The sequence below is a fragment of the Centroberyx affinis genome, unplaced genomic scaffold (genome assembly GCF_046629955.1).
Source record: "Centroberyx affinis isolate AG114_WGS23_722 - 3 ecotype Tasmania unplaced genomic scaffold, CSIRO-AGI_Caff_v1 ptg000230l_1, whole genome shotgun sequence".
Classification (NCBI taxonomy): domain Eukaryota; kingdom Metazoa; phylum Chordata; class Actinopteri; order Beryciformes; family Berycidae; genus Centroberyx; species Centroberyx affinis.
The window spans coordinates 127427-151212 of record NW_027278917.1 but is presented as its reverse complement, the minus strand read 5'-3'; the positions used below and the strand labels follow the sequence as shown (position 1 = coordinate 151212).

General features: G+C 42.7%; 2 protein-coding genes across 2 annotated transcripts; both read left to right on the top strand.

Moving 5' to 3' along the window:
• Nucleotides 1-10224: 10224 nt before the first annotated feature.
• LOC139664096 (nonsense-mediated mRNA decay factor SMG9-like) lies at nt 10225-14919 on the top strand. Its single transcript, XM_071542885.1, has 6 exons — nt 10225-10322; nt 13458-13564; nt 13690-13797; nt 14120-14245; nt 14386-14530; nt 14677-14919. Exons 2-6 carry the CDS (start codon nt 13477-13479, stop codon nt 14753-14755), a joined length of 546 nt encoding a protein of 181 aa, XP_071398986.1. The 5' UTR covers nt 10225-10322; nt 13458-13476; the 3' UTR covers nt 14756-14919.
• Nucleotides 14920-16329: 1410 nt separating this feature from the next.
• Nucleotides 16330-22645, top strand: LOC139664018 (phospholipase A2 inhibitor NAI-like). Its single transcript, XM_071542826.1, has 5 exons — nt 16330-16450; nt 20142-20258; nt 20347-20493; nt 21432-21545; nt 21677-22645. Exons 1-5 carry the CDS (start codon nt 16405-16407, stop codon nt 21877-21879), a joined length of 627 nt encoding a protein of 208 aa, XP_071398927.1. The 5' UTR covers nt 16330-16404; the 3' UTR covers nt 21880-22645.
• The last annotated feature ends 1141 nt before the right edge of the window (nt 22646-23786 follow it).

Genomic DNA, 23786 nt, shown 5'->3' with positions numbered 1-23786 from the left:
AGTCCCTGATTTGAGCTGAACTTTACTGAGTTCTATTTTGTTATTACAGTGGCAAGCTCATACTTATCCAATTTTTCCTGTTAGCCATCATAGCAGAACTTTCGGAAGTTCTACATTCATTTTAAATTGTATGCAGTGAATGTGAGCAAAACTGCTAATAACAGTTGAATTCCTATGCATGTGTGGTCGAACATTTTATGTGTTAGATTTAATGTCTTTCAATAAAAAGAACTGACTATTATGAATGAAATGACAGTTGAAGTAATAAACTACTTTGCCAACAAATGTTAGTTTGTATATGGCATAGATTTTCTAATAGGAAATAGATAATGACACCATGTAGTGAGTCACAGAGAATATACACGGATTGTTTAAAATATAATGCAACTGTTCATTTCTTTCATTTTTTTAAGTAAACCCAACCTATAATTGTGTGAAGGTTTTCCAAAAGTTTCTTCTACAGAACTGATAGAGTGACCAAACTGCATGGAAACTACCTCTCTATTAAGGGTTTATAGCAAGTATATCATTTTACAGTTATGTTGTGTATGTTACACATAACCCAGTCAACTGAGGAAAAACTATAAAAACAGCAATACTTGTTTAACAGATTTAATTTATGAGACAACACATATGGCTTAGTAATGAACAATTTTAAATAAACATTATCTTAAATGAAAGCTATTCACAAAGCTTTGTAAGTAAAGGGACTGCAGACACATTCATTAAGTGATGGGCCATTCATGTCAATGAATGTCTATCACCTAACTCCCAGAAAAGCTCTGTAAAGTCAACAGGTACATCCATGTATGCACACACACACCTACACACACACACACACACAGTCTGTGAATGCAAAACAATAACACAGCATCATGGGCCTGGAAGTGCTTGTGTCCATGATGACTTGAAGGACCAGAGTTTAATCTTACAACAACATTGAGGGAAATCAGTAAATTACAATCTCAAATTGTTCTCTAGCTGTAGGCAATTAGCCTTTAATATTTTGCATTTTGTAATTTACATAACTAAAGAAACAGATGAAACTTTGCACACGCGTCAGAAGTGGTGAAAAATTATATATTTTATGGGTCTTGCGCATGGGCGTGGCAAAATGGCTCGATAGCGCCCCCTACAAAATTTCAATGGAGTATCCCTCGCCGTATGTTTGTCCTAGACTTACGAAACTTGGTAGGCACGTGTATCATGTCCAGACATAAAAAAAGGTCGGCGGTACCATGCGCCTAAAACCAACAGGAAGTCGGCCATTTTGAATTGATTGTGACATTTTTGGGCATTTTTGGCCATTTGCAGGGGTCGTACTTCAATGAACTCCTCCTAGGCGGTTGATCGGATCCACGTCAAACTTGGTCAGCGTGTATAAATGACCTGGACGATGAAAAGTTATCAAAAGCTTGAGGAGTTTTCGTCACACGGCGTGGGCGTGGCGAGGCGGCAAATTTCCTTGTTTCACCATGAAACAGGAAGTGGGTTGTAACACCACTGTGCATGGTCAAATCTGGCCCAAACTTCACAGGTTTGATGAGAGTCCCGGCCTGAAGACATTTACATGCCGATATTCGGTTATAGTCATAGCGCCACCTACTGGCAACAGGAAATACCATGTTTTAAACTTTGCGGTGCTTCTCCTAGCGGGTTGACCAGATCCACCTCAAATGTGGTCAGAAAAGCCGTAGCACCTTGATGACGCTCAGTGGTGAAGAGCGGGAGCTTTCGTCGAACGGCGTTGCCATGGCGGCACGGCGAATTTTGATGTTTCGCCATGAAACAGGAAGCTGCGTTAACTTGAGTTTACATTGTCCGATCTGCACCAGATTTCACATGCTGGTCCAGAGTCCAGGCCTGAGGACATCTACAGGCCAGTTAGGAGTCATAGGCATTGCACCACCTACTGGTGACATGAAACAGGAAGTGGGTTGTAAAGTGACTGCATGGTCAAATCTGGCCCAAACTTCACACGTTTGACTAGAGTCCAGGCCTGAGGACATCTACATGCCGATATTCGGTTATAGTCATAGCGCCACCTACTGGCAACAGGAAATGACATGTTTTAAACTTTGCTGTGCTTCTCCTAGCAGGTTGACCAGATCCACCTCAAATGTGGTCAGAAAAGCCGTAGGACCTTGATGACGGTTAGTTGTGAAGATCGGGAGCTTTCGTTGAACGAATGCCATGGCCGAACGGGGAATTTCGATGTTTCGCCAAGACACAGGAAGCGGTGTTAACTTGAGTTTACATCGTCCGATCTGCACCAGATTTCACATGCTGGACAAGAGTCCAGGCCTGAGGACATCTACAGGCCAATATTCAGTTATAGTCATAGCGCCACCGACTGGCAACAGGAAGTTGTGTGAACTTGAGTGTACATTGTCCGATCTACACCAGATTTCACATGCTGGACAAGAGTCCAGGCCTGAGGACATATATACAGGCCAATTGGGAGTCACAGTCATTGTGCCGCCTACTGGCAACAGGAAGTAAGCTTTGTGCGACAATCACCACATGATTTACATGGAATTTTCATGGTGTGGGCCACGTCAACCGGTCGGTGTCCGGTAACGACGCCGCGGCTACAACACACCCCGACTGCAGCACACCCCAACTGCAGCACACCCCGACTTGCACACAGCTGCGAGGGCCCGCTCATCACTGCTTACAGTTTTAATTATTATTATTATCTTATGGTTATATTATATGGTTAGCTTATGCTAATGTTACACCATGAGCCTACTCTAGCTAGCTCTTTGATGGCTGCTATAGTTGTAACAAATAGGGTGTGGGATGGTTGTACACTCACACACACACACACAAACACACACACACACACACACCACACACACACACACACACACACACACACAAACACACTGAGAGGTGAAACTGCTACCAACATCATCACACAACTGTAAATTGATAGGATATTGTACCAAAAGGTAAGTGTATTCCTTTATATGTTCACCGTGTAGGCTATAAACAAAGAATTTCAGTTGGAATGACGTGGTTTTGATCCAGTTTATGATTTTACAAAGGGTGTTACATTTTACCCCAAGTGTTGTTTCAACTCACCGATGTGTAGAATGTTGAAACTGTTCAGTTTTGTAACAGACAGATGTAAAAAGTTTCCACCAGATTTTGAAAAATCTATCTCAAATGAGCAAGGAGATATGGACAGAGATGCAATAAGTGTTACAATCATCCCGGGTCTCCCCTACTTGTAAATATTGAACAGTCAAATATGTTTGTGTTTATCAAGGACGATGGATGTCATCCTGAGACCACTCCTACTTAGCAGAACTACTTAAAGCTGTAACTGCCCAAACTTTGAGCCACTTGGACTCCACCCGCCATCCTGAAATGCATCTGCCTATACTGATCCTTGGGAGTGTGCTTCTCCCCAAAGGCAAGTTTATTTTTATTGAACTCTAGTTATGTTTTCCCTTGAGTATTAAGTATATAGTTAGATGCAGTAAAGTGGAGTAATGTGCATTCTTAAAGGTTCAGAGTGTCACCAAAACAGGTTCTCTCTCTGTATTGTTAGAAACCCTTCAAGAACCCTGTCATGACTCAGAAAGATATTTTAGAATGTTGAAACGCGTAGAATAAACAATCAACCTCTTTGGATTCAAAGCTAGCCTGTGTATTTTAGAAGAAAAAAAAAAGTAATTCAATTAGCTACTGAACAGATAGGCTACTAGTTTGCATGTAGGCTATACAGCGAGGCTCTGTTATTGTATTTAACTTTGTTATTTTTGTTTCAGTGTTTCTAGCCTATATTTTTACGTAATATGTTGGTAGGCTATAATTTGTTGATAATGGTCTGTTGTTAAGGCTCAATAATTGCAGGCTGGCTTCTCTTAGTTATAATCGCAAAGTGTGCATCTGTAAGAATGCACTGTGTTCCCCCAAGACTTGATGGAAATAATGGTTCTTGAGACAGTTGATCAGTTTACTGCACTTTAATACAGTATGAACATCTTACATGTGTGTGTGTGTTTGTGGTTCTGAAAGATGAAACAATACAAAATAGCCATTAATAACAGCTCACTCATAGTAAATGCAGTAGCATTCAATAGCCACAAATATCCAATAGCCTACAGCTTGGCTACAACCCACAAACTAACAACTAGCATTAGACTACAGTTTCCCAGTGGGCTAATATAACCTAGGAGTTTGCTAGGAACATAGATAATCATTCAGAAACTGTATGCATCATTGGCAACATTATACATAACTTACCAATGGTAAGAAACTGTCAGAAACATAAACATAAACATAAACATAAAAGGGCTGTTTGTTGCCGCTCGCAGCGATAAATGTCCTTCATTACTACTCATACACGCTGTAACAGTAAACATAACATAACCAGGTGATGACAATGTATCCTGTAAGTAAACAGTACAACTTACATTTCTCTGGACGCACACACGGGAATGCAAGTGGTGGATCAACTGTGAAATTAAGTAGCAACTTAAGCTAAACAGACAAGAAAATGAAAGGGCTGTATCATGCCTTCTTATTTGCTCCAATAAACTGATAAGGTTCAGTCAGGAACACTTTAGTCACAGATGAAACCATTAACTGCAACTAATGGTAATACAGTTATATTTGGCGGATATGGCCCTGCTCGAGCAGCTCCCTGCTTACCCGGCAAGCATGCTGAAGGTATAGCAGGGGCACCATGCAAATCCCCCCATGGGAGTGGACAGAGCAGAGCCAGAGCAGCAACACTCAGTAGTGACATTTAAGAGCCACCGTGGCTCGATTGCATAGACTACAACAGGTGGAGGCTGGGGAGGTGGAGGTAAAGCTTTACCAAGCAGCAGAGTGTGCAGCAGTTGTGAAGCAGGAATCAGTGTAGGAGGAGGCCATTTAAATAGACCGCCTTGTTATGAGAATGGATTATGATTGGTGTGTGTGGTGATCAGCTGGTAGATGACTAGCAACGCGTGACGTCCGTGCCCTGCCTGAACTAACGCGATGCTTCATTTCAGTCAGGAACACTTTAGTCACAGATGAAACCATTAACTGCAACTAATGGTAATACAGTTATATTTGGCGGATATGGCCCTGCTCGAGCAGCTCCCTGCTTACCCGGCAAGCAGGCTGAAGGTATAGCAGGGGCACCATGCAAATCCCCCAAACCACAGAACCATATGCCAAACATAACTGGTGCAGCCGATTCTTAGTAAGTTACCAGCTGATCAATAATGAAAGATCAATGTGTAGCAACAAGCTTGTTGCAGACCTCAAGCAGTGGCACCAGACGAGCCTACATGAAAGGATGCAAGCATGCATCCTGATAGGTCATTCTACTGTTATGTGTAATATCTATGTGTAGCAGCAAGCCTGCTGCAGACCTCAGAAATTCATTATCTGAAGAATAAGGATGCAAGCATGCATCCTGAAAGAGGCCATCCTACAGTTATGTGAAATATCTATGTGTAACAGCAAGCCTGCTGCAGACCTCAGCTATCACGTACTGCTTCTTGGGAGGGATGCAAGCATGCATCCCGTGTGAGGTCATTCTACCTAAATCAGAGCAGTCAAACCCAGTCAACCACCTTATGCAGCATCTCTTATGTCATATGCAATTCATTGACGACAGCAATAGTATCAATTAGGCTATATGCACTCATGGCTTTGAGCTGAGACAATATCAAGAGTCCAGTCGAATATAAGGGAGAGATTCTTTAAGAAGCGCAAAAAAATCCCCCAAAACAAAATTGCTCTCACTAAAATGAGCTGCATTGAACTATTGCAGACCCATATAAAGCAACAAGCAATTCTAGTACAAGCTTACAATCCCAGCTAAGCAGCAGCATGTCAGCATTATGCTTAAATACACAGCAACACTGAATCGAAAATGGAGCTCGTCCAGCCAGCCATAATGATGCATGCTTGCACCATAATAAGAGCAAATATTCAATGCAAATACTCAGCTTAGGTGAAGTGGAGCAATGGGAACTACAACTCCCAGCATCCTTATCGGCGCCATGACGTCATTGTTTGCGATGAAATCCCATGGGAATGCCCTGGTACGCGGTGGGGTCTAATGGCCGCTGACGCTGGCAGGAAAAGACCGGTTTCCAGGCTTGAAGCGGACATTCACGACCGAGTGAGAGCTGGATATTATGACCGGCCGTCGGCTCGAAGTAATCAGAGTTCGGACTCTCGCTCCTTTGCGAGAGTCGCAGCAGTGTCGCGGCAGGATGAGTCGCGCAAACGCCATTCTTTCCTTGACAATGCCTTCTTGAAGCGGTATTACAAGACTGTATTTTGCAAGATGAAAGCTCCGACAGCGGGTTTGGAGGCCGATGGTGCTGCCTCCTGAGATTCTTCATCTGACAAAAGTGAGACATCTTGAGCCCGAGAAATCAGCGCGACCAGTGGCAACTTGTAGCAGGTAGGAGCAGCAGCATGACCAGTAACAGCAGCAATAGCACAAAGCTTTACCAAGCAGCAGAGTGTGCAGCAGTTGTGAAGCAGGAATCAGTGTAAGAGGAGGCCAATTAAATAGACCGCCTTGTTATGAGAATGGATTATGATTGGTATGTGTGGTGATCAGCTGGTAGATGACTAGCAACGCGTGACGTCCGTGCCCTGCCTGAACTAACGCGATGCTTTATTTCTGCTCGGCCGAGTCCGCGGCAGCGCCCCCAAGTGGCTGGGCCCCCAAACTACCTGTCTACTATATAACCTTCAGAACAGCCGCCCCCAAATTTGCTCCAGCGAATTTGCAGTATTGAGTCCATCACTGCTCATCTTCTTCCGGGACAGCAGGGTGTCTGATGAGACGGCTCACAGGTCGGACGTAGGTACTGTCCCTGACTTTAATCTCCGCTGTGCGAATCAGGCCGTCGGCCCCGGGGAACACCTTGCTGATTTTCCCAACAGGCCATGATGCTCTGGGCAGTCGAGGATCGACAATCATCACAACAGTGCCCAACTGAAGAGGGGCTGCCACTTGGACCGGGTTTGCAGTGTGGGCAGGTAGTGGCGCAGGAACCGCGTCCAAAAGCGGTCGGACAGCACTTGACAGGCCCTCCAGTGGCGACGGCCGAGCAACTCTGAGTCGTGGTACACCGCTTGAGGTAGTGAGGGGTCTGGCCGCCCCATCAGCAACAGATTGGGGGTGACCGGGTCCGGGTCGGCCACATCGGACGATACGTAGCTTAGGGGCTTGGAGTTGAGAATGCCCTCAATCTCGATCAGGACGGTGGTCAACACTTCTCCACTGACGACTTGTGAGCCCAGGGTGGCAGTAAGGGCAGCCTTGATAGACCTAATTTCCCGCTCCCAGGAGCCTCCGAAGTGAGGAGCGCTGGGTGGGTTGAAGCAGAACTTTATCTGGTGCTCTGCCAGCTGGGCTTGTAGGGAAGGATGCAGGGTTTTGAATGCTTCTTGTAGTTCCCTGTCTCCACCTCTGAAATTGGTGCCCTGGTCAGAGAGCAACTCCGCTGGTTTCCCACGACGGGAAATTAACCTCCTCAACGCCATCAGGAATGAGTCTGTATTGATGCAAGGCCTTGAGGTGCTTTCCCTTGCATGTCTTGCATTGGACTCTCAACCTACACTGGGCGGCCTGGTGGCGCCATCCACAGCGCCAGAAGCGGTTGTTAGACTTCACCCATGTGGTTTTCTGCTCCTTGGTTAGTTCCTTGAAGTTCAAGCACTGGTCCAGGAAGTGCTGTGTGTTGCTGCAGTAGGGGCAATAGGCTTTGGGCTTATCCGGGGCCTCTTGGGGGGCTGGGACTTCGACCGGGCATTCCTGTGGGGCTGTGTCGTGGGCGGAACCATGCAGCACAGTCGTGCTCTTCCTTGCGGCTCTCTTGTTCTTGTCACCCTCCTTCTTCGGCCCGCTTCTCCCTCTTTGGACATCCTCCATCTTGTCGAGCCTGTCTCCGCCCTCCTGGACCATCAGCTCGTACTCCAGCCACTCCGCAAAGTCCATCAGTGACGGGACTCCATCCCTCCGAGAGTAGAGGTAGCGGCGGAAGGTGGCGCGGAGATCCTGGGGCAGCTTCTTTATTAGCCTGGCCACATGGGACCCGCACTGCAGCTCTATGCGCCGTCTTTGCCCAGTTGCTCCAACATTCCGACTAGAGCTCGAACTCTCAGAGCAAACCTCCTGAACCCCGCGGTGTCACCTGCTCGAATGGTGGGCTCCTCCATCAGCTCTGCGATCCGCTGTAGTGAGAGCTGGTGGGGCTGACCGTAGTGTTTGATCAATGAGGCCATGGTGTCAGAGTAGGGGTACAGGGAGTTGCTGTACGAGTCAGCTATCAGGATGGCCTCTTCGAACTTGAGGTGGTCACAAAGCACTTGGTACTTGAACCACTCTGTTGCATCGGCAGGGAGAATATTGTCAAGTGCGAGCCTCAGTCTGGCGAACTCCCTTGGATCGTCCCACGTGAACTTGGGGATCGACGGCATTGGGCCCCTGTACGTCCTCTCGTTGCTACTTGGCAGTGGCACCGGTACAGTTAACCCTTGTCGTGGGAGGAAGGGGTCAGCTTCTGCACTGAGCCTGCCTCGTAGGTGTTGGGGAGGTATAACTGACCGTGACACACTTTCATATTGCTCGGCGTCTGATAGCATGGATGGGGCTGACGACAGGCATGCTTCCAGCTGCTGCAGACGTTCTCTGAGCTCCTCCACAAGACCAGCGGGCTGTACTGGTGGTGCAGGCTGCACCCGTGGGGGCTCTTGGACGTCACCGGGGAAGGCTACCGGTGGGGGGGGCAGAGGCCAGTTGTCATCTGGCATATCTTGGTCCCATGCTGCAGGCAGGCGGCGTGGCTGATGCAGCAGAGCGGGCTACAAGTGGGGTAGCGGCGGCGGCGGCGGCATGGCGTCCTCTTCTCTGTGGTCGAGGTGACTCTCTTGTGGATGCTGCAACCATGCAGAGTGTAAGCTGAGTGGTGCTGCCGCCGTGCCACTTCTGTGCATCTGACGCCTCATGTCCATCACCGTCAGCTGCAACCTCCTGTTATCCTCTTGTAGCTGCTGCAGCACATCCATCACCGCAGGTTGCTCCTGGTATGGCCGTGGCATGCTCACGTACACAGATGCTGTGGCTCCGATACGACTGGGGGGCATCTCTATGGACTCGACTGAGTGCCGAGTATGCTGCAGTGGGCGCTGGGTGAGGGGCGTCATCTCGGCGAATCCCTTGGTCCCTCTGCTCCAGTCGGTCTCCTCCCTCACAGCGGAGGCCCGTGCATTGTAGCTTACAGCCTGCGGTAGGATGTACCCTTCATGGTCATCCATCCATCCTGGTTGGCGCACTTGTCTGCGCGGGCATGCATCTTCACTTGGGGGAACATAAGCCATCATCACTCCATAATTATCTTATCCGGCTCGAAGGACCATTTGTTGTTAAGGCTCAATAATTGCAGGCTGGCTTCTCTTAGTTATAATCGCAAAGTGTGCATCTGTAAGAATGCACTGTGTTCCCCCAAGACTTGATGGAAATAATGGTTCTTGAGACAGTTGATCAGTTTACTGCACTTTAATACAGTATGAACATCTTACATGTGTGTGTGTGTGTGGTTCTGAAAGATGAAACAATACAAAATAGCCATTAATAACAGCTCAGTCACAGTAAATGCAGTAGCATTCAATAGCCACAAATATCCAATAGCCTACAGCTTGGCTACAACCCACAAACTAACAACTAGCATTAGACTACAGTTTCCCAGTGGGCTAATATAACCTAGGAGTTTGCTAGGAACGTAGATAATCGTTCAGAAACTGTATGCATCATTGGCGACATTATACATAACTTACCAATGGTAAGAAACTGTCAGAAACATAAACATAAACAAAAAAGGGCTGTTTGGTGCCGCTCGCGGCGATAAATGTCCTTCATTACTACTCATACACGCTGTAACAGTAAACATAACATAACCAGGCGATGACAATGTATCCTGTAAGTAAACAGTACAACTTACATTTCTCTGGACGCACACACGGGAATGCAAGTGGTGGATCAACTGTGAAATTAAGTAGCAACTTAAGCTAAACAGACAAGAAAATGAAAGGGCTGTATCATGCCTTCTTATCTGCTCCAATAAACTGATAAGGTTCTGCTCGGCCGGGTCCGCGGCAGTGCCCCCAAGTGGCTGGGCCCCCGAACTACCTGTCTTCAGAACATGGTCAGTGTATTTCTGATCGGCTGTCTCTGTTCTTCCGGGGAGTGACGTGATGCTGCAGTGAATCTTTTAGAAGGGCTCCGGACTTGGAAAAGGGGATCTGCTCCAGAGCGAGCGAGGCTTGGGCTCCATAACTCCATCTGTGTGGTAGGCCTATTGTATGCTGGTTGGGGAAATCAAATTTGTGGCATGGTCTAGTATTCTGGGGTGGGGTTATTGTGGACCGTTTGGTCGCGTTGGTGTAAAGCAGGGGACAAGAAAATGGTCCTGGACTTTTTGACCCAGACCGGCCCACATCCAGCCGGCGAATTTTCCACCATCCCCACCCCATTGATATAGTATACAGTATATATAAATTACTACATACGGTTTGTCGCCAGCAGACCACCACTGTGAGGATACCACAACAGATACAGACTGCTATATTGTGCATTTAGTGCATCATGATAAAGGGCTTTTAAAAAGGCGATATAATCTATATCAATACAGATTAAATCAGTCAGGGATTGCCATTGCCATTTTTATCACTTTAATTTGGTAACTTTCAACAATAAATATTTTAATTAACCAACACCAGGTAAGAATAAATTATAATAAACTATAACACTGTCTAATAACAATAAACTATAAACAATTAAAAGATGAAGTAAAGGGGTGGGTATGTAGAGAGAGGCACTGAGGCCAGTGTCCTCCCTTCAGGACAGGAGGAAGGTGTAGAGGCACTGAGCCTCTTGATGCCGTTCATCATCGGCAGTGGAAATGCTGCTGGTGCTTGCACTACTGAAAAGGTCAGTAATTATTGCACATGTTGATGCCTCAGCTTCACGGGCCTTTATTTTTTTTATCCCTCAATTTCTCTGCCCCACCTTTTCGTTTTGTTACGTTTTTCTCCAAAATACTGCTGTCTGATCGCGCTGATCAGATGCTGTTAGGCTTGGGTAGAGCACCTCAGTGATAAAGGGCACTTAGATGGCAGACACCAACTGAATAAGATAAAAAATAAAATTTTATTTAATTACAAGACCAGGCAGCCAACAGAAAAATCAAAAAGGTGGGGAACAGGGCAAGCGGGCCTCCACTTACATCATCACTGCCCCTCCCTATCTACAATCTCTGGTCAGGTTCCACACCCCGCCTCGTTCGCTCCACTCCTTCCCAGTCGCGGCTCTTCTCATCCCTGGCACCACAATGGTGGCACGAGCTCCCCCCTTCTGTCAGAACGGCTGAATCACTGCCGGAGACTGAAGACACATCTGGACCCCACTTGAACTAACCTGTAACGATCTTCTTCCCCTTCTACGACTAAATAAATAATAATAATACTAAAAAAAAACTAAGAAAAATTCTACAAATGCTACTTATTTTTATTAAAGGGCTTAGCTGATGAAGACTGTGATACACAGTTGGTTTCGCTACGGTTGACAAAATGCATTTATTGTAAGTCGCTTTGGACAAAAGCGTCTGCTAAATGACGTCATGTAATGTAACGTAGCCTAATGTAATATGTATCCTGCTATACTGCAGGGGAAAAAGTTAAGATTTCACTGGAGAAACATTACCATACTAAACCCACTCCATGTGCTATAAAACCATGCAGGATTAAGTTACAATTTCACTACAATTCCACAGCAAACAATACACTCATCGACCCCAATAGAGTATGATAACCCCCAGATTTTTCACTTTGCCGCCACTAATTAATGAGAGAGACTCTAATAGAAGAAATACTTTCTCTCTGTGAGCCTGTGGTCCCAGAACAAGAACTTTAGTTTTGTCCTTATTCAGCCATAGAACATTTTGGGACAGCCACAGATCTATATGAATCAAACAGTTGACCAGGGAATTAAGTTAGAAGTCAGAAACAACTAACAAGTTTTATTTCTGTGATGGGAATGGAAAGCACAGTGGAACTTGTCAAACCACAGTTCTAATCTAATTTCTTCTTTTGAACAGTTGAATGCCTTCCCCATTTCTACATCCTGTTTTATCTTGCAAGATGAGGTTTTGGTTTTAATTGTAGCTACAGTATAAATGCATTCCAACAGTTTGCTGTTAAAAAGAAAGTAAGCTACACTGGCCTATAGAGTCTAGAAATGTATGGACACCAAATGTGATATTTTACCGGTTTTGGAAAGTTTGGGAATTTGCATAATAATTATGGAAAAGTATAAAACACATTTTATGTGGATGTAAAACCACTGTGAATTCAATTCACATATTACTGTATATTTGTTGTAAAGAAAAAGATTTGGCTATAGTCAGATATGGCCTATTTGAGAATTACATCGCCCAGGCATGAACAGCATACATCATATTAAACCAATGACTAATGACCAAAATCTTTAAATTCATTCAACAAAAAGTCTTTAAACAGTAGGTAATTTTGAAATGGAAAATTAGTAGCTATGCTGTGACTGAATGAAGTGTAGTGTATGTGATGCATATGCCAACACACACAGGACAGTACACTGTTCCTCATGTTATGAACACCTATTCATAATAGTATAAAAATAACCGGATTTGTTTTCATTCTTGTTTTCATTCTTGCTCTCTGATATGGATTCATAAGTTCAAATCAGATAAATGTTGGCCAGACAATGTGATGAGTTGGAACTGAACATATGTAAACTGTAAAGAATTGTGAAAATGTAGCTGATTAACTGTAAATAAGAACACTCTAAATAGCCAGCATCTAGCGCCGAGTCCTACAAATGCAGCTGAGAATTTTTCACATTATACAATTGTTTTCATTTTATAAGGTTGTTTATTTGTATAGATTAGAATGGCGATGACGCGGCAAAATGCCACACCTGCAAAGTGCGGTACAAGAGCGAAATCCTATTCAATTTCTATGAGCAAAACAGTAAATCGACATTTTCTGTGGTTGCCTTTTCTGTGTTCTAATAATCGATGTGAAATGTATATGGTGTAAATAATTTGACGTTACCTTTTCACGGTTGTCAAACAACAGCATGATCATTAAAATGTTTTTTCTTGAAGTCTCAAAATGCTAGCATGACTCCTCTCTTGCACGGAAGTTTGCTAGTTTGCATTTTGTGACTTCCAGAAAATAAACATTTTAATGATAATGGAGGTCTCTGATACCTGTGAAAAGGTGACGACTATTATTTACACCATAGAACACAGAAAAATCAACCACAGAAAATTATTTTTTGTTTTTCCCATAGAAATAGAGCGGGGTATTATACCACACTTTGTGGCTGTGGCCCATTTGAAACCTCTCACCATGTGCTGAAAGTTTTGTGACATGTTTCTGGGTAGGTTCCTTCAGACTGCTGAGATGCTGAAGCCCTCCACTCCCTCAGCAAGCCATGACAGCACTGGCTCTTCAAGCAGTGATGATGGAGCTGAGTACTATCCCCATATAGGTGACCTTTCTGTGCAGAAACGCGCGCACACACACACACACACACACACACACATCCACACACACCTACACACTTGATATACTGAAAATGAAAGCTCCTTTCTTTTTTATTCCTCCTCCATCTAGTGTTCCTGCAGAATAAAGCCAGGCGGGACGAGTTCTGCCCTAGGAATCTCAAGAAAATGCATATGGTGGTGGACAAATTGATGGCCCATTCTCATCTCAAATACAAAGGTTAAAAACTCACACAGAGAGAATCTACTACTCACACATAAATACATTTTGAGGGTTTAGGTTTAGATTTTGGGTTTAGGTTTTATTTGTTCGCACCAAACACCAAACAAACAAAAAAAGGGCATGTGCCGGAGAGGTTTGAAACCCAAGTGGGCTTAACTTTCACATTTAAAAATAATAGAACAAGAAATGAAACCTAAGGCCCCCCCCCCTTAGGTTTAATTTCCTTAGGTTTCAGATTGCGTCAGATATTGCGACATGCCCGTCACATATTGCGACATGCCCGTGCTCATCCTGCCGTTGGTTTGGTATCTGGTTTCAGGCACATTATCCATGCTCGACTGCAATATCTTCCCTGGCCTGGGGCGGGACTATCTGGACACTGAAGTCAACATGTTCCTGCTGCCTCTGCAGGAGAATGAAGGGGAAGATGCTCTTACGAAAGCAGGTTATACAAAATTTGTCGGTCTTCCCCTAAGACCTAACTCCACTTTTCTTCTATAGATTGTATAGCATTTAAATTAATCATTTGATTGAAGTCAAGTAATTTATTTGAAAACATGATTGTGGCCATTGCATCATGTTTAGGGTCTGGGACGTCCCCGCTCTTCTCTTTTCTACCGGGGTACAGAGGACACCCTACCTTCTCCACCATGGTCTCCAAGCTCCGCAGCCAAATACTAGCCATGCCCCGCTGTCAGCTGTCACACACCATCCTCACTGAGAAGAACTGGTAAAGGAAACAGAGACTCAACACACTCTACTTTAATCACTCGTCATTCATAACAACATATCTACCTTGAAACAAAAAGCACATGAGATTCATACAGGTGAATAGAAATTGAGATCTTATATAAATGAGTTGTGCTGTTGTTGCAGGTTTCACTATGCAGCTCGCATCTGGGACGGGGTGAAAAAGTCCTCAGCCCTCTCTGAATACAGCCGCCTGCTGTCCTAGCGCCTTGGTTGAACTGCTACGATACAGCACCATCACCCCCGAGAAAAACGGGTGGTCCTCAGTCTGTGTTGTGACCAGTCCTGATGTACGTGGTGGTATAGTGATGGTTTCTGAGATGAAAAAGCAGCACGCCTCTGTTATTTATTTATTTTATTTTTTTCATTAAAGCATACAATATAAAACAATTTGTCTCTTAGTACTCATCACATACAGGGTACATTCAAAATAAAAGGAAACCCAAGGACAAAGATTTCCATTTGTGGTTCTTAAATTGTGTGGTGCTTTTTATGGCGTCATTTTGGTCCACTCATCTGCTCGAAGGCCAGTGCTAATCACTACTAATGATGAACAATTTGGGGTAATCTCTAAGGGCGCCCTGTCTAAATGCAATTGTAGGCAGTTTTAGGATGTACATATTTGCTCAAGTTGGATCATATTTGGTTATTGAGAAGACCTTACTATATTATCTAACATCACTATCATGCTTTTCAAACTATTGACTACTCTTGCCTTGTTGGTAGGGGCATTGCCATTTTATGGTCTATGCTGTATTCGCATCAAATATGCATCATGGGATAAAGTCAGTCGTTGATTTGTACAAAAATTTCAGGGGGGATGGTGGGGTCCTTATGGAGACAAACAATTTGATAATGGCGACAGCATGGACCGTAGGGGACCAGCTGTTTACCCTTTTGTTTATATTGTAACAGCACAAAGGTAATGCTATATTCACAAGACATGCAAGTTAGGGATGTTAGGTATCAGATACTCCTGCCAGTGCCCTGAACCAATAGCCTGGTTTTCAGCACTCTTCGAATTTTCTATGATCTGAAAAAAAAAAAGACTCCAATTTTCAAATGCTGTAAACTCCAGATGTGCTATATTCTTTAAAATGATTAAATATCAATAATAAGTGGCTGACACATTTCTTGATTAAATGATATCTTTGTGCCATAAAGAGAGATGAAAGGGGGATGGCAGTGGGGATGGTTTTTGACAATTTCATTTCAAGGGGGATGACATCCCCTCGCATCCCTCCTCAAATCGACTACTGGATAAAGTTACTAATGTGAAATCTGTAAGTGATCAGTGTTTTTGATCAGTGGCACCCCAGCACAACCTTCAAACAGTTTAGAAAGAGCCCTGAAAGAAAACTTCACCACCAGAATCCTTTACTGCAGTGACAATTTGTGTTGGTGTTTACTTAATTTTGACCCTGAACATGAGCAGTGCAAAAAGCAGAAAATCACACTGTCATGGGGTATTTTTTTTGTGTGTAAAATGCTAAGATGTATCAACCAGTGTTTCACAGTTGCCCCTGCCTCTGCCGTACTTGACTTTTACCGTTACTGAACTGAGCATGTGTAAATAAAGTTGCCATTTACAGGTGCATTAATAAGAAAGTAAGTGGAAGTGCTTGGCAACAGGATACAAAACAAAGACCCTCATATAGGTTAGATTATATTTTCAACTTGCTGTACTTGCAAATATACACATTTCCATCTTCAATGTAAATTACATTTAGCAGTCAAATGAGTGTTTATCAAGGACGATGGATGTCATCCTGAGACCACTCCTACTTAGCAGAACTACTTAAAGCTGTAACTGCCCAAACTTTGAGCTACTTGGACTCCACCCGCCATCCTGAAATGCATCTGCTTATACTGATCCTTGGGAGTGTGCTACTCCCCAAAGGCAAGTTTTTTGTTTTTTTTATTAAACTCGTTATCTGTTTTCCTTTGAGTATTAAGGGTTTTGACTTAGAATACAAGTTATAAAACAGTCAACTTCTTTGGATTCAAAGGTAGAATTTTAGAATTTACCAATTTACTAAAGAGCAATGCTGCTTTGGCTTCAGTGTAGTATGGAGAGGTGCTCATTGCAGTTTGAGTGACAGCCGGCATTTTAACGTTTATTCACGGGTGAATCAACGTCGTGGATCAAGGTTGAATCACTGCTGAATTTGGTTTCGATTTTGAAAGGCGAATCAACGTTGATATCGCAACGTTGTTTCAACGTCTTACTTTTCAACATGGGTGAATTAAGGTCTTGCGTCAACGTTGAATTAACATTGAATTAAGTATTATTTTGCAAACCGAATCTACGTTGAAATTGCAACTTTGTGTCAACGTCTTACTTTTCAACACTGAATTGCTTTTCCTTTTCATTCTACACTGTACACAATTGTGCATTCAATTATATTATATAATTTGCAATTGGATCAACATATGACAATACTGACTGAATCAGTGATTTACATATTCCATGTTTTCAATGCATTGTTCATGTTTTGATTATGCAACTTGCTGTGCATAACTTGCTGTGCATAACTTGCAATACTACTATCCCTAAACCATATAAACAAAAATAAACACCTCTAAATAACTGTGATAAAGCTTGAATGTGATCAAATGAGATGCCCTGGGAAGAGATTATGGCACCTTCCTGAATAAATATGAGGGAAAGCAGCTGTTACAATTGACCTTACATAGATGGAAAGTTCTTTCACATAGTCAGATTTCCAAACTTCTATCTGTAGTACAGGTGGGATGTTCCACATTGTATGGGAGAAAAAAGCACTGTATAAGATGCCAGAATGAAAAATGAAAACATAAACCACTTTTTTAGAAGATATATATAGTTTTTATTATTATTATTATTATTTAGAGACGGAGGAACTGCTCAACAAAACAAACAAAGGGGTAAACCCTTAAAAAAACTAGGTCAAAACCTAGTATATGGCTGGACCGTGTATGGATGTGCCACGTGCCACGGCTGACCAATGGTGTAACTAACTCCGCTGTAGACTGCTAATACAGAATAATAGTCCATACATCCATACTGATCGTTCCAGCGCGTCCCGTCTCTCTCTCCACCGCTGTCGTCTCCACCGCGCCCACTGCCCGCATTGATCCTGCCGATCCAAGCGCCAGGCGCTCTGTTACCCGTCGGTGCTGAAAACGCTGTTCGCCGGACACCGGGGGCGCATCGTCGCCGGGACCCCAGCCGAAATCTCGGCCGGATCATCGGGAACAAATCGGCGGCCAGCTAGTGGCCGGAACCGTGGCCCCGGGAAACTTCGGGAAGGTCGGCAATAAGCCCTCGGCGTGATGAAACCTCCATGCTTGTTTGTGTCTCTCTCTCCGCCGACAGAACAGAGGGCTTCAGGTGGACTGAGCTCACGGATATGCATCGACATAAACGGTGATATGATATAATTGTATAGATTCTACTTTAGCTTCAGCTTACATGCATGATATTGGTCAGCCTGCTTACTGTGGGAGAGAAACGGGCTCCTGATCTCAGCAGAGAAACTAGACGGCGGAGAAAACGAAGCTGAAATTTCTGGCTCTGTGATCCTATGATGTGCCACGTGCCACGGCCGACCAATGGTGTAACTTGATCACTCAGTCAGTCACTCAGTCAGTCAGTCAGTCAGTCAGTCAGTGACAGATATTCGCGTTAGTAGGGCTGGCCCCACTGTTGCGGTCCAGCCAAAAAAACGTGGCGTGGGGAGTCTTTACTTCTTACGGCCGCCACCACCCATCCTCTCCGGTGCTGATAACAGCGTCTAAAGAGGAAAAACAAACCACAGGTTAGATCATTGTCAAAAATGCTGTACATTTTAGCCCATGTATGACAAATCCTGTGTAGTGTACACTGTTGCCAAACATTTTCCAAAGTGGTACCAAAGTTGTTTAAGTAGGATCACATTAAATCACACTTTGAATGTTAGTAAAGTGCCCAAACTCTCTTGATTTGTGAAGCCAGAAAACCACTTTGTTGTTGCTAGGTAACTACAGTCCACTCAAGTATGTCACTTGGCTAGCATCTTCAATTATTATTGGTCCAAAACTTGGATGGGCAGAGGACACTTTTTCTCTCTTGGATAGTGTGTGACAAGTTCAAAAGTAATGATAGACTGACAACCAGCTGATGTAGGGTGCTTTTTCCATACTGCATGTCAAATTAGGACCAGCGGCCTAACGTTACACATGATACACTTTGGGACACTGGGAATCGCACTAACGACTGCAAAAGCGCAAGTTGACAAAGTGCCAAAAGTGCCAGAAACATTAGCTAATTTAGCTAACATTAGCGAACTGTGGCGTTAGCATTTAACTTACCAGGCATTGGCATCATGCCTTTTAGTCATATCACTTTTTATAAATTATATAAATGACGTTATGCCTTTCAAATATTGACTTAACTTGCCTTTCAAAGTTGTGGCATAAGATGTAGGTTAATTCTCTTCTTTCTGTGTTTTGCCGCTCTCTTGCCGTCTTTCTACGAAAGATCCAAGTTCATGGATAGGCACGATTGTGCTACGCATGCGCAGATCCGTTACACTGTCAGTCTCGTGTAATCTCGCGAGATTACCTCACAATTTGGGTCTGTCTGGGTCTGGATGGAGCAGAAAAATATAAATGGGCTTGATAATCTTATATTTTTTATGTGAGATATCTATATTATATCTAAAAAATATAAGAACATAACTTCATATATAATTATAGTCAATTATAATATATAAATAATATATATATACATTGTAATAATAATAATAATAATTATTATTATTATTATCATTGTTAATACTACTACTAATAATAACAACAATAATAATAATTTATGATTATTATTTTTGTTCACCCACGTCCTCCCCAGTTCCACCTGCTTAGTTCTGCTTTTATGTTCTATATGGTTGTTTTGTTCTCCCTAAGTTTAATTCATGTGCAGCAGGTAGCCATAAAAGCAGATCTATTCCGGTAAAAACAGTTACGTGTAACGATTTTCTTCCCCTCCTTCTTCTTCTTCAAAAAAAATCTGATTCAATGAATGCTACTTTTCCTATTAAAATGCTTAGCTGATGAAGACTGTGATACACAGTTGGTTTCACTACTGTTGACAAAATGCTGTTATTGTAAGTTGCTTTGGAAAAAAGCGTCCGCTAAATGACATAATGTAGGCTAATGCAAATGTTACCATTCGATATATTGTGCCAGATTTAGCTTAGAGCTTTTTTTCATCTGCAGTCCCTTGACAGGTTACATTTTTTGGTAACACTCTGAAACTTAAGAAAGGTAGGCTACATTACTCCACTTTAACTAGCCTTGGTACCTTACAATAAAAAGCCTTTATTATTTATTGGCTATTTTTACTTTTTGGATGGGAAGAGTGCCTTATAGCCTATTTTTTCTGCCGAAAGATATTTTAGAACGTTGAAACATGTCGAATAAACATTCAACTGCTCTGGATGTAAAGGTAGCTGTATTTTAGTAAAAAAAAAAAAAAAATTTAATTCAGTGAGCTATAGAACAGACTCTACATGTTTAAATTGGAAAAAGTTCATTTTTAACTTGTCTGACTTGTTCGCCTGTTCTCTCAGCCTACACCCTGACATGTCATGAATGCATCCCTGGACTCTCTGGAAGCTGCACAGACACATCCAAAGATTGTTCCTCGCTCGGTCAATGTTCATCAGTAAGAGTCGTTTCATCTGTGGGTATGTAGTAGTGCATGGTTTTTCTTTCAGCAAGTAAGACTCTTTGGCATTTGACATAATTTGACAAAGGCTGCTGTTTGTTGTGCAGGTGGTACAGAACTCGCCAATGTCAACATGAAGTCTTGTGCTGTGGCTGATCAGTGTCTGAGCGGCTCGGTCAACTTTGGAGCCTCCAGAACCACAATAAGCACCAAGTGTTGCTTCACTGACCTCTGCAACTCCCAAACTGTCCCTGGTAACTTCCCTATATTTACTGTGTTGTGATAATCAGATGCTTCTTTGGACCGACTCCTGTACTCGTTGAAAATGGAATGCATTTGGTTCTATGCCTCAAAAACTCACCAAAATTTGAAAAATTGTGTGGTTGACACCCATAAATGTTAGTGTTGGCATGTTTCAAATTTTCAGCAAAATCATCAGTGTTTAATAGAATTTAGCATGTAACACCAACAAAATTGGTTATCAGATGTGCACCCCGCAATCTCCGCCCATACCTTTAATCTGTAAATTTGTCAATTAAGACACTGTAGGCCTAATATAAATTTTTTTGTTGTATTATTCTCAAGATATTCTTTTGTTGTAATTACTTGAAGCATTATCTTCAATACTCATTATTTGTTCTATTTTTATCTACAGTAGGCTAGCCTATCCTATTCTTTGATAGCATGATATTCAAACTGAATGGGCATTTTGTTGTCGAGCCTGACTCCTTAGCTGTTTTCTGTGTGTGTGTGATGGGGGCGGGGAGGCGGGGATTTTCCCTGAACCAATCACTAGTGACTGACCGATCCGGCTGCTCTGACTTTATTTACAGTTGATGCTGGGCTTAGGCTATTTACTAACTTCACAAAGAATGTTGGTAGTTTTTGACAAAAAATACCATCTTGGCAAAGACAATATGTTGGTTAACGGGGTGATTTCAACCGTTGCACAAACGGTTCAAACTTTAGTCCCGCCCACAAAGGCGCTGATTGGCTCGATTGTTGCTAGCTAGAACCTATGGCTAGAACAAGCCAAGCTGTTGACTAGAGCATCACCCCAGTTTTTCTCTGAATCGCTCGACAAGGCTAATTCTTTGATGCTGCAACGACACAATTTCCCCATGGAGATCATTCAAGTTTTATATATCTAATGTATGGTAGCACTATGAACAATATAAGTTTTATCTTACAGCGCCCCGTGTCCCGTCTCCCAATGGTAAAAAGTGCTATGGCTGCAATGAAAAGGGGGAATGCAACAGCATTCTAAGCTGCTTGGGGGATGAGGACCGCTGCATCTCAACAACAGGTAACAGGCCTATAGCATCAGACGACTCACTCTAATATTTCACATTCCTCAGCTCATAGGAATGTTTAGTGATGCAGCTAGACATGGTAAAGCATTAAGCCCAGTCACTAACATTGTTTTCGTTCTCATAGTGGATGCAGCAGGTAAGAAGATGACCTTGAAGGGCTGCACCTCCAAGACCATGTGCTCAGGTATAACATCTGCCCAGGCAGCAGGAGCCATAGGAACAGAAATTAGCTGTTGTGAGGGTGACATGTGCAACAGCGCCAGCAGCACCGGTGTTAGCTTCCTGCTCCTGGTGACACCAATGGTCTCTTTTGCCCTGTTCTTTTAACTGATGGAGACACAATAACCTCACCATTCAGTTTCCCTCCTCACCTCTGTGTGGCCTCATGCTCCTCACCACTCCTTATCCTCCCTCTTGATAATATCCAATCCCTAAACCTGCCTGTTAACCAGTGTCTGCTGTGTTCCATTTTTACACAAGGTCTCTCTCCACTCCTTTTCTGTGTATGTCGCACCAATTTGTGGAATATTCAACACACTTTTTGGAATGAGATCCACCCACTAACCATCCCACCTGGCCACCCACACACCCCGCCCACACTCTCTTCAGCTTTTATACACAGGACATATTTTTTGCTATAGGAACATACTGTGTTCAGTGTACTGCTACGGCAAAATAATTCCCATACAATCAACTTAATTTTGATGAGAATTAGTATAAAGTATAGCCAGCAATATATGACAAATGAACATAGGAATTTTTCGATTTCCCTCTGCCTTCTCCCTCAAGTTTTTTCCCTCTTATGTTGTTTGCATATTACCTATAAAGTTAAATTAAACAGCAATTGTTTATATACTGTATGTTTGCATTATACAATTGTTAGCAACTCTGCAGTTGCTGTCCTATTGTTTAAGTAAAACTATGTTTATGTAAAAACTCATGTGCTCATACACACCTTTCTGGGTTTTGGGTGATCTGATCCTAATTGTTTTGTAATTAGAAATAGGATAAAATTATTGTTTCTTTTACTGTTTTACTTACTTTTTTTAAAAGGAGAAAGAGACCCAGAAAGGCAAAAAAAAAGTTTAACAAAAAATCAGAAGTGAATAAATGTGTTTAATTACTGATATATTCTATTTTTGTGGGGGGTTTTTTTTTGGGGGGGGGGGGGTGTTTCAAAGTCCCATGATGTCTCAGTCTCATTCAAGACAAAATCCAAAATTCAAAATCCAAAATTCACTTATAACTTTAATGACATGCGGGCATAGAAATCAGTTGTATCAGTTGGTGACAGTTGGTATAAAGTTGGTAAAAAGCTGTGTAAGGTATTCATGAATATACGATTCATGATGAGAATGCAGACAGTGGCAACAGAGTGCAACACAGACCTTATGAATCAAAGTCGAGGAAGTCCAGGTCTGAATCAGACTTACAGTCTTTATCTGCTCATTCCAGTCCCTGATTTGAGCTGAACTTTACTGAGTTCTATTTTGTTATTACAGTGGCAAGCTCATACTTATCCAATTTTTCCTGTTAGCCATCATAGCAGAACTTTCGGAAGTTCTACATTCATTTTAAATTGTATGCAGTGAATGTGAGCAAAACTGCTAATAACAGTTGAATTCCTATGCATGTGTGGTCGAACATTTTATGTGTTAGATTTAATGTCTTTCAATAAAAAGAACTGACTATTATGAATGAAATGACAGTTGAAGTAATAAACTACTTTGCCAACAAATGTTAGTTTGTATATGGCATAGATTTTCTAATAGGAAATAGATAATGACACCATGTAGTGAGTCACAGAGAATATACACGGATTGTTTAAAATATAATGCAACTGTTCATTTCTTTCATTTTTTTAAGTAAACCCAACCTATAATTGTGTGAAGGTTTTCCAAAAGTTTCTTCTACAGAACTGATAGAGTGACCAAACTGCATGGAAACTACCTCTCTATTAAGGGTTTATAGCAAGTATATCATTTTACAGTTATGTTGTGTATGTTACACATAACCCAGTCAACTGAGGAAAAACTATAAAAACAGCAATACTTGTTTAACAGATTTAATTTATGAGACAACACATATGGCTTAGTAATGAACAATTTTAAATAAACATTATCTTAAATGAAAGCTATTCACAAAGCTTTGTAAGTAAAGGGACTGCAGACACATTCATTAAGTGATGGGCCATTCATGTCAATGAATGTCTATCACCTAACTCCCAGAAAAGC